This window comes from Charadrius vociferus, unplaced genomic scaffold (genome assembly GCF_000708025.1).
Source record: "Charadrius vociferus isolate BGI_N301 unplaced genomic scaffold, ASM70802v2 scaffold159, whole genome shotgun sequence".
NCBI classification, from domain to species: Eukaryota; Metazoa; Chordata; class Aves; order Charadriiformes; family Charadriidae; genus Charadrius; species Charadrius vociferus.
The window spans coordinates 2705948-2719372 of record NW_009649940.1 but is presented as its reverse complement, the minus strand read 5'-3'; the positions used below and the strand labels follow the sequence as shown (position 1 = coordinate 2719372).

Sequence of the window (13425 nt, the reverse complement as noted above, 5' to 3'; positions counted from 1 at the left end):
ATGAGATTCCTGAATGTTCAGCCATCCTGCGGGGTGTTGTCATCTCTTTAAAGTACTTCAACATAACGAGAAGTTAGCTCAGTTGTGGTGCTCACCCATGGCCCATCTTTGAAATACTTTTAAAAAAAGCAAATCTACCTTGTCGTAATGACACAGGTAAAACTTCAGTGATGATTCTAACGATCTCATCAAATGAAGACTTAAGAACTTTGTTTCTCCAAAATCTTTTTTGTTTTATGTACTGTCAAATTACTTATCCAGGTCATAACTTTATTATATGAAAACATCACATAATTTGTACATTCACTGCTGTTCAGTGTATATTATGCGATGTAAAATGATCAGCTGATATCCTCAAAGTACTCTCTGAATATCTGGCGATTCGTGATGGAGGGGAAAAAAAAATTTTTCCACTTAATTAAAACTTCATGCCTCTAAGGGCATGAAAAATACTGCATGTTTTCAATAACACTGTATTAATCAAAACAGAAAGAAATCTTTTAGCCAATTCATGGCACTTAGCCACACAAAACTAATGGGTTATCATTTTTGCCAGTATGGCCTCCTGCACACTCAAGCACTATAGTATGGTTGATGTTTTACTTGACTTTATGACTTTTAAATATAAATAATACTTATATTTGTTAAAATGCAATTGTGAAGGCACAGATGATGATGGGGGGCAAGGGAGTGATGGTTTTAAGACTTACGCATGGACCCAGCTAATTTTATATTTCATTCATAATTTCATAATAAAAAAATGTATATTTGGCAAAGACCAGTAAAGCAGTATTCTGGGTTTTTTCGCTTAACATATTTTCTCTTTTGTTTATTTAAACAATACTTGTTTAGCTAGCTCTTCTACAATTTACAGCTGCATATAAGGCAAGAGACGGCAAAATGTTTGCAAAATCAGAATTCTTCTACAAAATTCAGCTTTCCTACAAATTGTTAAAATGTTTGTAATCTACAAACCAGCTGCTCCTACAGCTTTTTTTACTAAAGTTTAGTTTAAAATGCAAGATTTTGGGGCTCTTTTTACCCACAGCCAGCATGCTTATGGTCATCTGCATAGCATTTAATCTTGTTCCATGTCAGCGGTGCATTTTTTTTCTTTCTGCTGTTTCTATTTGCTTTTCATGAGTGCTTTTCATAAAATGCATGACCAACATTGCATTTTAAACAATGGGATCAAAAAGGTTTAAGTATTCAGGAAAGTAAATTCAGTTTCATAGGCTGTCGTGATCAAATCTTTAGATCTTGTTTTCACTAGAAAATGACACTGTTTAGAGTAGTTCTAAAACAGTCAATCAAATGCTTATAACTGCCCACTCTCACAAGGGTGATTCACAACTTGTCTTGAATCACTCAACAGTTGCTTTAATTCCAAGCAGTAGAAGTGTTAGGCCTGAAGTTTAAGCATATGATTGAAGATCAGCCTTGTCCGGAATTTAGGGTTCCTAGAAGATGAGAAATAGAGTGTGTTTCAGTTTGAGACATACAAAACTGAGTAATATCAATAGTGCTTTAGATCTGTTCCACATCTGTAAATCAAGTGATGCGAGATTTACTTTGAAAAATAAAAATATGTAACAGTATGGATGACATCTGAACAGCACCTTTTAAAAAGTCTTAAAATATGAGATTTCATTGTAATGGAAGAAAGCACATAAAAAAGCAAGCAGTCTTTGCTGTGCTGCTTTGAGCAGGTTTAACAGCTTTTACAGAACCTGTGTGCGTGTGCACGTAAGTCTGTATGGAAAAGGGTAACTTTGCTGATGTTTGTCTCTTGTTTCAATGTTTTAAAGGCTAGGCTATATGGTTTGAATGCTAAAAAAGAAGATATTTGAATGCTTTGAAAAGAGGACAGCTAACTTTTATCTAGATCTTTGTGTCTAGTCAGACTCAGGTTACTCTGCGGCTAGTGTAGTGGGTTCAACTTGGTTGACTCAGCTGAGACAAACACGTAACTGAGTCCAGGCAGAAGAAACAGTGTGAATATATGGATGTGTGCAGAGAAAAGAAGAACTGAAAGAAGGTGGGACCCCTTCAGTGCCCATCAGCTGTTTAGATTGGCTTGCGCCTTCACAAGAAACCGTACCTTACATAGAATTAAGGGCATCCCGGTATAGTACAGCTATGGTTCAGCAACAAAACGTTGCAAAATTTGCATTAATCGTGTTGATGCTACGCTGAAGGAGATTTTTATTGGTTACTTTGTTAGTCAACTGAGCAGAGGCTGTATTTCACAGATTTTTAAGAGTATGTTTAAAAAGAACCCCAAAGGATGATAGGATTTCATTTCCTACAGAACACAGATTTTTATCTTTGCTACAAATCTTGTAGCTTTGTAGTTTTCAGGAAGATAATAGCTGTGAATCAGTGTATAGAATTAATGTTAAAAGGAATAGCTATGGAGAAGCTACTAAAGGAGTTTAAATGGTAGTATTAAGGCTCAAAATAAATTAATTTCTTTGCCTTTAAATCATTACTTACAAAAGCTATTAGCAAAGCAATGTGGTATACAACAAATCAATGGAGTACCAGGGTTGAAATTACTAACGTCAAGGGAAGGCAAGAAACAAAAGTTAGCATTTACAAACATCAACAATTAAAACAATTTAACTGAGCAAACAAAGCGTTTCATGCCTTCATTATTCATAAAGTCAGGAGATGTAGGGGAGGGAAAGCAATTTAAAAAAAAAAACCAAACTGTCAGCAATCTAGAAGGAATTGGTACTTCTGACCTGCAGTGGAATGGGTATAAATGACATGATTAAAATTCATTTACTTGCTATATATAATGTTTATTAACTCTCAACTCAATATGATCAACAACTACCCTTTGTTACCTAGGTTTTTATTCCCTAGTTCCTGCTCAGGGAAGAGGGGCTGGTCCCCACAGCTGACAGAAGCTTCTGGAAAGTTCCGTGGGTCTCTGGTAGCAGCTGTGGGAGGGCTCCAGGTAATGGCACCATTTCCGGGCCCAGCCGCCCCTCACAGCCGGGTAACGGTGGGGGACAGAGCGGGACTCAGCTCCAGGGTACACCGGGGCCATCAACTTTTGAGGAAAAAGAAGCTGTTTCGGTGCCCGCTAGCCCTGCGCTTTTCAGGAAGAAGAGGAAATGACTGGGTGGTGCCATGCGCCTTGTTGCGGCCATCAACTTTTGAGGAAAAAGAAGCCATTTCGGTGCCTGCTGGCCCTGCACTTTTCAGGAAGAAGAGGAAATGGCTGGGTGGTGCCATGCGCCTTGTTGGCACATCCCCAGGGAGACAGGTAGGGACCCTGGGCCTCGTCCCCTCTCTCTCCCAAACCTTGCAAAAAGACAAAAGCTTTTTGAAAGACCTTTGAAGCGATAGTGATGGAGCCTCCATGGTGGGCTGCAGAGGGGTGCGGGTAGTGGCGGAGGAGGGGGTTGTGGCTGGGTACATCCCTGCAGGATTTTTTTGGTTTATTTGGTAGCGGCGAGGTCATGCTCGTTGTTTATTTGTGGACAGCGTGAAATACCCTGAACCTTTTCCTTGTGATAGTTTTACAAAAGCAGCGTTTATTTGGCATCCTTGCGTTAACATATAGGAAAGCACGATCAAAGTGAGAAATGAAAATGCAGTTTTGAGTTTTCTTTATCTTGGGGAGGCTTTGCCTTTCATCCACAGTAACACAAGGAAATTAAGAATCCTGAATGAAGAGCATGGCTATGCGTTACAGAGATGACTTTGTTGTCACTGCTTAGCAAAGTCTAATGTGCCCAGCCAGTCCAATGGCTGTGGACATCCTCACGTGTATTTTTTCTTTCTCGTGATCCACATAAAACTTGCTCGTGCACTACCTCCTCAGCTCCATTTAGCTTCTTACGCATTTATCTTAGTGTCCAACGGGATCCTTTCTTGAATTTAGAAGACGAATAAAATTACAAGAGCAGTACCAAGTTTCTGATACCTGTATAAGCCGTTGGTCATTTCTTTAATATGGAGTGTGAGCACCCCCTACGGAAGGGAAAATGCATAGGCAGGCTTCTTCAGGAAAAGTTACACAGTTCTGTGAAATATTCTTCCATTCTGCAGTTTGTGGACTGCAGTTTACATAGGTATCCCTCGTCTTAGAAATGTGCGAAGTAAGGAAGTTGAAAATGTTACCTGTTTCTCAGCATTGTTCATGTTTCACCTGCAGTTTTAGATTTTCATGTGCTAACACCAAACACACACATCTGTTGGTGTCAGAATAAATCCACATTTTCAATACCAAATGCTTGAAAAATAAAGGACCTGCAAAGGAATATATTTGGCCTTTGTTACAGCTCATACCAGAGTAGATACAATAGAAGGAATATTGTATAGTGTACTCGCTGTAGTATGAACTTTGGAAATGTTATTTTAAAGATCCGTTTCTTTTTCTGTAGGAGTTTTCAGCTTTTGGTGTGGCAATTTGGCAAGTGTTATACGGTATTTCCCAACACAGGCTCTAAACTTTGCTTTTAAGGACACATACAAACAGATTTTCATGTCCAAAGTGGATGAAGAAAAACAGGTAAATAATCCTTGCATATTAGTTCTGTTTAATAAACAAACCAGATCCAGCCAAGAGCTGTGCAATTCTTTCTCTCAGCATGGTTGGTACTTAGTGGTGACATAGTGATAAGATTTTGTAATGAGTTTATTTTATAACAAGGGGAACAGTGAGCATGGCTTACCCTGTAGCATATTTTTAAGGTAATGAAATCTGGGGTTTGATCTTTAATGATTGATAACTTTGTGAGGTGCATGTAAATAACTGCTTATAACTGTAGTCAGAATTGTCAAAGTTTTGTTCAGGACATAATTATTTTGGAGTTAACTGATGCAAGTATTAGGATGTATCTTAAAAATCTTGGACTCGGACACCTATGTTTCTGGGCCAATTATGTTAAGATTGCATTAACCTGTACTCTGTTCTCGAAAACCTTTATGTTCGTAATTTCACTCACTGCTTTTATTCTAATGTGTGAAGCTCTTGGGTTGCGTCGTTAAGCAAGAGTATCTCACTTTAATTTTTTTCACATTATTTTCTCGATCATCATTAGGATGTAAGTGTCAGAAAGAACTTGCAAATAGGAAAGTACATATGACTGCTGATAGATAAGTAATACTTCCCGCTGAAAACTGATTTCTATGTGTAAAGCTAGAAATATACTTATGAATAGTTAAAGCATTTTAAGAACTTAGTTTTGTAAAGTGCACCAGAAAAGCAACAGTTTTAGGTTATCGCTCAAAAAGGCAATTAAACATTTGGGCTGTGCTGCCTTACCTTGCAATTTTGTGTACTTGGGAAAGGTCCCTTAACTTAGATGGACTCTTGAAAGACACAGAGGTTTACACCCATGGAATTAATTGCAAGAAATCTTGGTCTTGGAACGTGAAATGTTGACGTTGGCATTTGACAAATTACATAAAATTCATTCATATCAGCAGAACGGAACATAAGTTCTTCGTATCTAATTTGTTTCATGTGAAAATAGCTGGAAAATCTGCTTTATTTGTGTCTGTCTCATGTTATCTGTTTTAGGATTTCTTTGGTTAGGTTTTCATAATTTAAACAGAAATCCAATGTTCTGTGCTTTCTCTTGTTGACAGTTTTTTACTGCAGTGCCAGAAACTTTCCTTGCCACAGGCTCTTCTGGTGGTGCTGACCAGGAGGAATGCTGTCAGTCATTAAAGTTTGATTAATCATCATCTTGTATTGCAGGCAAATTCCTAAGCAGTCCTTTTTCAATTACAGTCATTTTGTATGTAAAGAGTTTAAGGTTGCTGTTTTCTTTCTTTTCTTAAAGTGGAAAAAGGAAAACATGCATGATGTAAATAACAGTGTTTATAGTTCTTCCAATCTCCTTTCCGTCTCCTAGAAGTGTTTCCAGATGGCTTACATGTGTATGAGCTTGTGACTCAAATTTTAGAAACATTCCACGAATAGCACTCAGGATTAATTTCTTTAGAAGTGTAGTATTTATCAAAGTAGCATATTCATGGTTGAAGCTCAGGGTCTTTGGATGCTTTCTTACATGTTTTGTGCAGGATAGGAAATGGGGAATACAATATGGTTACATGCATTAGTTTTTGCTTAGCGGGATTACCTTTAAAAAAAAAAATTACTAAAACCTTTAGATTGTAAAGTGCAAAGGAACTTCTGTTAAAGAAGACAGGGTAAATCGATGTGCCAGCCACTTGGTACTGAAGGTAATACTGGCACGATCAAACATCTTCAGATTGCAGCTGCCCCCTCTCCTGCACAACTAGCAGCAGTTTATGCAGCAACATGAGCTAGGGCAGGTTGCAAAGCTTTCTGTACACGTAATAAAGTATTAGGGCACTTAAGCTATGCTGGACTCCATCTACTACAGCTACAGTGTTGCTGTGACTAAGCCAGCAAATAAAAAGTGATTTTGGGTACATCTACGTGGTCTGCATTTACATCACAAGATGTACCTGTGCTCTGTCAGATACCACCTAAAAATGTTATGTAAAATGTTTCTTGTATTGTGATTAGGTTTTTCTTGTTTGGTAAACAGTATGGGCCACAGTGAAAGTTAGTACACTGATTTTTATGTTTCCCCATTCCCCCATCGTGGAGAATTGATGCACAATTGTTGTATCAGGGGGATTCACAGGCTGATTGTTACGGAGGACTGGATGATTGTAGATGAGAGGGATGTTATCTGCTATCTGGGTCACAAGAGCACCATATAATTCAGAAGTTAGACAAGAAAATAGCTTAAATATTTTTTAATAAATTTAAGAATAGCCAGGGAATCTTTGCAAGTGGAAATTTTTAAATACCCTAGTACAGGTCTTACTCTGAGACCAGCATGTTTCTTCATTATTTTGTTAATAATACAATGTTTTAGATAGATCTTACTCCTCATGTTTTAAAGTTTAGTTTAGTATCTACAACAAAGGTCAGTATTACAGTATCGTAATACTGTATTTTCATAACTGCATACAGCAATTTTTGTGTTTCAGTTCTGGAAATGGTTTTTGGCAAACCTGGCTTCTGGCGGAGCAGCAGGAGCAACATCCATGTGGGTAGCGTACCCATTAGACTTTGCACAAACTCATTCAGCTGCTGATATTGGGAAAGGTAGTGAAATCTCTTAAATGGCAGATCCAGTTTTATCTGATGTGCCTCAGGTTTCTTATATTTACTTCTTTTCAGAGGTAGACCAATATCCAACAGCATTAGAATTCTTTCTGTTACTTAAAAAATTACCATTGTACAATTACAAACTTAAAAATATTAAGAAACGTAACATCTTTGTTGAAAAGGAGAGGATGAAGGTGAGTGAAAGAGGATTCTTTGGAAATAGTGCTGTAGTATAGTTCTCAAAGTTTTGCGTTATTTTTAGATTCAGTATGGAAATGTTTAACCAAATTTTGCCAATTTTACATGCCAGAAACTAGAGGAGTTTAATTTTTGCTAACCTATGGTTTTATAGGGTGTCATTTAAAGAGCTAATGACCATCCTTGTTCTACATCAAGAATATCAACTGAAGATTTTCAACAAAGATTTTTGGGTAGCATATATCCCTAGATGTATATTTCATTCATTCAAATAGATGAAATTAATTTCCCGAACACAGTGTCTGGAAGGCGTTGCAGCAGAGAGGAAGACATACATGCCTTCTGTATTGTTGTTGGCTTTCCTGATTTGCCACAACGGGACAAGTTAACTCTGGTTACTGTCTGTGCTGTGCAGGCTTGTCCCAGGAATTGGCTGCTTGACTCTAACTATTGTTTTCTGTGCCCTGTACTCAGCACAAATAAATATTTTCATGATACCTTCAGTATAAGGAGGTGTACAGCTTGAAGATCTTCCTTCACATATCTGTTTATTGCTTGCTGTGTTTTCACCTGTAGAGAATCCTAAGAGCTTGGGGGTAGTGACTTGCAGAATGTGGAAACAGATGAAGACCTACAGATATAAAAAGTGGATATTTTAACTTTGTCACAGCTTGTGGCTAGTGTTCTGCTATAAGGAAAGGCTGAAATGAGCAGCACTTCTAATAAATTTGAGTATGAATGTGTGGGGAGGAAGTGAAAGCATGGTATTATGTAGAAAAAATTCTTTTCAGAGAGAGGGTAAGAGAATTCATACATAAGCACTCTGCTGAAGGAGGACAAAATTGGAATGGAAGTTATTTGACCTGAAAGTGTTTCAGCAACTGGATACCACTATCTGTTTGAACAAACTGTCTTCATCCATCCACGTGTCTCAATTTCTTCTTTATCCTTTGTTCGTAAGTGGAGGAAACAACGATCTACTATGTTTTTTCATATAATTTTGATAATGATAAATGTTTCAGTCACACAGAGTAGTTTGTTCTGAAGAGAAGGGCTTCTGTGGAGCATAACAATGTCCATAAAATTCTTTTCTATTAGATGCCACTGAGCGACAGTGCCAGAGATTTCGTGACTGCGATATTAAAATTGCAAAGACGGATGGAAGGTGTCCCTGCCCATGGCAGGGGGGTTGGAACTAGTTGATCTTTAAGGTCCCTTCCAACCTAAACCATTCTATGATTTGATGGACTTCCTGGCCTGCACCAGGGTTTTTGTGTTTGAGTACAGGGAATTATTGTACACCGAGCCTCCTATTTTGGATGTTAGGATACCATTGAGGTAGCTTTTACAAAAATGCACGTTTTCAATCTCTCTCATTATATTTTAAATATTTATTATGAACAATTAGGTTGTTAGTTACAGCTTTTGTCTTTACAGTTATTTGTGCTCAACCGAGTATATTACTGAAGAGCCAAGTAATTTTACAGTAGGATTAACAACAGAAATCATCAAAATTATACTTGATATCTGCTGGATTTGACATACATTACACAGAATTTGTAGAGGCCTCCATTTCTCTCTTATTTTGCAGGGATTATTGCCAAATCCACAACAAACTTCATTCATTCTTTCCTTTTTCAATGCTCAAGTTGTGACTACATTCTCAGGAATGCTGTCTTATCTTTTTGACGCTGTCAGGAGACGCATGATGATGCAGGTACGGTCTAGCTTGCAATCCTTTTCTGAAAATTACTTACTGGATCTTTGAAGTTTGATGTGCTAATTGAAGCACTGTATAGCCTTACAGCAGGCAAGACTCTATTCAGAAAAAAAAAGTGGAAACATCTCCAGAAAGACAAGAAAAAAAATGAAATAATACTATTGTGGGAGCCTGGTAAAAGTTCACAGCTTGGTGGGAGCTTTTAGTAGAAAATCAGAATCTGTTTTCTTTTTCCTACTCAGAATCCAGATATTTAGAGTAAGACAAGTTTGTGGGTAGAATAATATCCTTTATTAGCCCAGCTAATGCAGTGAGAAAAATAGTCTTTGAGGCACACAGCTGTTCTTCAGGTGCGAGGTAGAATCAGTAATCTTCAAAGCTCAGTACAAACTGAGAATTATTTCTCAGTAAGTGATGGGTATCATAGTGTATTATCAGTAATTAATGTTGGATCTCATTGCTAGCTATTAGGTAATTTTAATAGGTACATAGAAAGAATTTACATTATTATATGAAGATCATCCTGAAACACGAAATGAAAACAACACAAAATGCTCTTGAAAAATCAGGACCTTGTTCCCTGCATCCCTGAGGAAGTTTTGCCAGCTGGTAATAGAAAGGAGTTGTTAGTTCCAAAGAAGTGTCTCTACATTTTGTTTCAAGAGTATCCTTTTCTCAAGGTATTCCAGAAAGTCAAAAGAAAATCAGAATAAATGTTGGCATAGAACTTGCTTGGGTGCTTTCAAATAATCCCAGGGGATACTTAGATTCTTAGGTAATGCCTACGTACCTCTGGTAACCTGTCCTGAATAACCAAAATCCTTGAAGCTTACAATGGGCAAGCACCATTAGCACTACTGACTTCTTCCTTTCAGACTAAATATGATTTCACTGTCTTCAGATTCTGGTTTTACTGCTTAATCAGCAGTAGATCTACAGTTAATGCTGTCGTTATTCCCAAGTCCTGTGCTCTTTGAGGCTTTACCAAAAAATTGCCTGTATTTCTGGCAATTAACTTACCACTAGGATAGAGAATAGTATGAAGATTAAAAACATAAATTGTAATCATATGCAATAAGGTAATGGGTTTATTAGCACAAAAGAAGATGAGAATGAGAGGACATATATATGTCGTGGATGTAAAAATATATTCATGTGTCCTTGTTTCATTCAGGTAGTTTTGAAGCTTCAGGTACAAATAAAGCTAAGTAGTATGATTTTTATCAGTTTCTTATCAGGATGCTTACTCTGATCCAAGAGGAAGCCCCGAATTAAATATAGCACCTTTTAATTCTTCAGTTAAGTTGTATTTGTCAGGTGGAATAACTTTTTGAAATTATGAGCACAGTACAGTTACTGCTTTCAGCAAAGTTGATTTCTGTCAGCTAAGCAGTAATAACCATTACCAAATATCCTTTCATTTTCATATATTCATGTCAATTCAAACAGAAATATTTTAAATGCTTTTTTAGCTATCTTACTATGCTTATTTAATTGATTCATGTGAATATTTATCACAGATGTATTTCCTGCATTTATTATGGTCAGAAAATGGATAGTGACCTCCTATCTTGATTCCTAACAGAAGATGTAACATGTAACCCTGTCTTCATCAGAAAATTCGAACATCACTTTATTAGCTGCAGAGTATATCACAAAGGCAAGATTATCCTTCTGCCATTATTGGGAGTCTAGAACCTTACCTTGGTATTGCAGGTGGGTTTGACTTAAGGTGTTGGTAACTTAAGTCAAATTTTCAACATTAAGTAAAAAAACTAGTGTCTTCTTTCTGGTAGAATTTCATCTAAAGATAGGGATTTGGAGATTAATCTCACCAAAAAAAAAGGGCACTTGTTTTTTGCTAGTGAAGACAAAAACCAGTGTCAGTTCCTAATACAGTCCTCAAATCCTGAAGAGACTGCAGTTCCAAAACTGGAATTGTTTGACAGTTCACCAAGCACATCTACAAAAAATGGCTTTGTCAGAGCTGGGGTGTTACTCAGCGTATCTGAGGGACGTGCTGTCGTCATCATGCTGACTTCCACAGTGGGCGAGAGTATTTCCCAAGTGCTCCGCTGTGCAGAGAATGGCTACACAACGTGCCTCTGAGCTGTCTCTACTCCACTGTTGAAATTTTCAAAACTTAAAGGAGTTGGCATGGTTTTCAGCCACACTGCACTTGGAAAAAGCTGAAGGGAGAGTTGAGTACTGCAGCTCTGACTTGTACATCCTTTATTTCCTACACCTGTAAGCACTTGAAGCAAGTTTTTGTGAACGTGGTGCTGAGGTCTCTAAGAAATCCTCCCTTTTGCTTTGTTTTCATTTGTCAAGCAAATTAATGCTCAGAAAGAAGGTGGACTAGGTGAACACTGGACTGCGCTCCTTCTTAGCCTTCCTATGGTTTTACATCACCGTGCTAGTCAAGACCTTAACATTTTTTAGAGGACTCTGTTGATTACAAATGAACTGGAATCTACTTGGTATGAAAATATTTCAGTGGTACTAAAAAGGGGGGAAAAAAATGAGCTGTGGAAGTTTTAATAGCATTGAAACAATTCAGAGCACCCTTAGGACTGGAGTGACCTCATTTAATTCCTAAGCCTTCTACTTGCCCAGTAAAGCTTAAAAGAAGCATCAGAAGAAGGATCACAGCCTTTCTAAATTTAGCTATTGGAACAAGCCAGCAGAACATTACATCAGATAAATATTTATTAGTTAAAAGATCATTCCTTTGCAGTAAGTGAAACATAAGGAAAAAGTTCCTTAGTGTTCTTGACTAAAGAAAGACAAATTTTGCTGGCCGTATAAGTTTCTTTTTCAGTGCAGCGCAATAATGATTTGTCCTTATTTTGTGTGCAGCGCAGGGAGACTGAATGTCAAGATAAAGGAACCGTGGACTGCTTTATGAAAATACACGAGCCAGAGGGGCTTAATGCTTTCTGCCTTGGAGCATTCTCCAACATCCTCCGTGGAACCGGAGGAGCCTTAGTGCTAGTTCTCTGACAAAATTAAGGACATTTTTAACCTCAATGTTTCAGAGAGTTCAGGACCTGATTAAAATAGTGAGTGAACATCTATTTTGTCTGAACAGTGTTCATGAATTCTCATTGTTTGCATAGCCTATTTTTAGTTAAAATGTTATATAAACAATACTTTTAAGAAATTTGGATGGTTTTGTGACTAAGCATGTACTAAATGAAATAATTTGTTGTCAGGGAACTAAAGACTACCGTTTACATTTCATCCAAGAAATTAATCCAAGAAACCACTTGCCTCTTGTTTAAAATTCTCAATGTTTCCGTTTTATTCATACTAAATGTTACACATCTTGACTGAAGTTAGGGCATGTACCTGAATATATTTTGGTAACAGCTGCTTCCCCAGCCTGTCAGCAGAGCCTGGTGTAAGTACGTGTACTTACCAGCTTGCCTACAGCTTCTACATGAGCCCCAGTAAAAGGAAAACCTGTTTGCAGCCTGTTGATGTGTTTTCATGGTATTTCAAAGCACAAGTCAAGACAGCTGCCACTATAAATCAGATGTGAATCCACAGGCCAAGAACAGGAAAGACTCGGACAACACCAATTCCCAGACTGCTGCAGTGACAGCAGGTGATGGGGGGGATATGCTCAGGCAAGTTCGTGGCTAATCTGACGTGAATTTTGTTCATACTCGCAGATTGGGCAATTAGTGTGACACTGCAGCACACAAACAGGACTTTCATGAAACGCTGTTAAGAGTTTTGCTTGTCCTGCTTACGATGTCATCTCCAACTCATAACAGTCTTACTCTTGACACAGCAAATACAGAGTCCGTTGGCACTTTCTCGTCGCTATCATGGATGTCTACACTCATCTGCAATCCTGACTGCATCTTGGAACCAGCTGCCAGAAACAACACGGCAGCAGCAGCACAAGGATGTGAGATCCGAGATATGCCCGCCCCTCTGCAGAGGTGGCTTGTCCCCCAGCTGCAAGGTTGCCCAATTTCTTCTGGGCCTGGCTCCGTGGCATCAGCTGGCTCCTTAAGAGTATTCGCGTATCATCTCTTGGCCCAGGGTGTCTCCAGTCAGGAGGGAGCCTCAGGTGGAGCTGGGGAAACGGGGATGCTGCAACACCTTGAATCACCCACAGCTGGTTCTGTAACAGGGACTGAAACAGCCGCGCAGAGCCCTGACCCGGGATGTGTCTCCCTGGCTACTGCTGTGGGGGCCTGCACCCCCTTTGCCTTCCCCATCCTGACACCAGCAAGAAAAACGAGGTGGTTAACTGCTTGTACTAATAAATACCAGTTGTGTTACAATTAACTCCGTTTAACAGTGGTTTCTCTGGCTTCGGGAGGTTTTGGAGGGAAATGGCATCTGCTGCCTTCCCTTGGAGAATCCTGGTTGTTCA

General features: G+C 38.5%; 1 protein-coding gene across 1 annotated transcript; it reads left to right on the top strand.

Moving 5' to 3' along the window:
• Positions 1-2827: 2827 nt before the first annotated feature.
• On the top strand, positions 2828-12090 carry SLC25A31 (solute carrier family 25 (mitochondrial carrier; adenine nucleotide translocator), member 31). The gene is given in 9 exon segments (XM_009891434.1): positions 2828-3277; positions 3870-3951; positions 4401-4528; positions 6994-7111; positions 8411-8476; positions 8562-8650; positions 8904-9029; positions 11892-12031; positions 12033-12090. Coding segments are annotated over 9 exon segments (1257 nt in total).
• The last annotated feature ends 1335 nt before the right edge of the window (positions 12091-13425 follow it).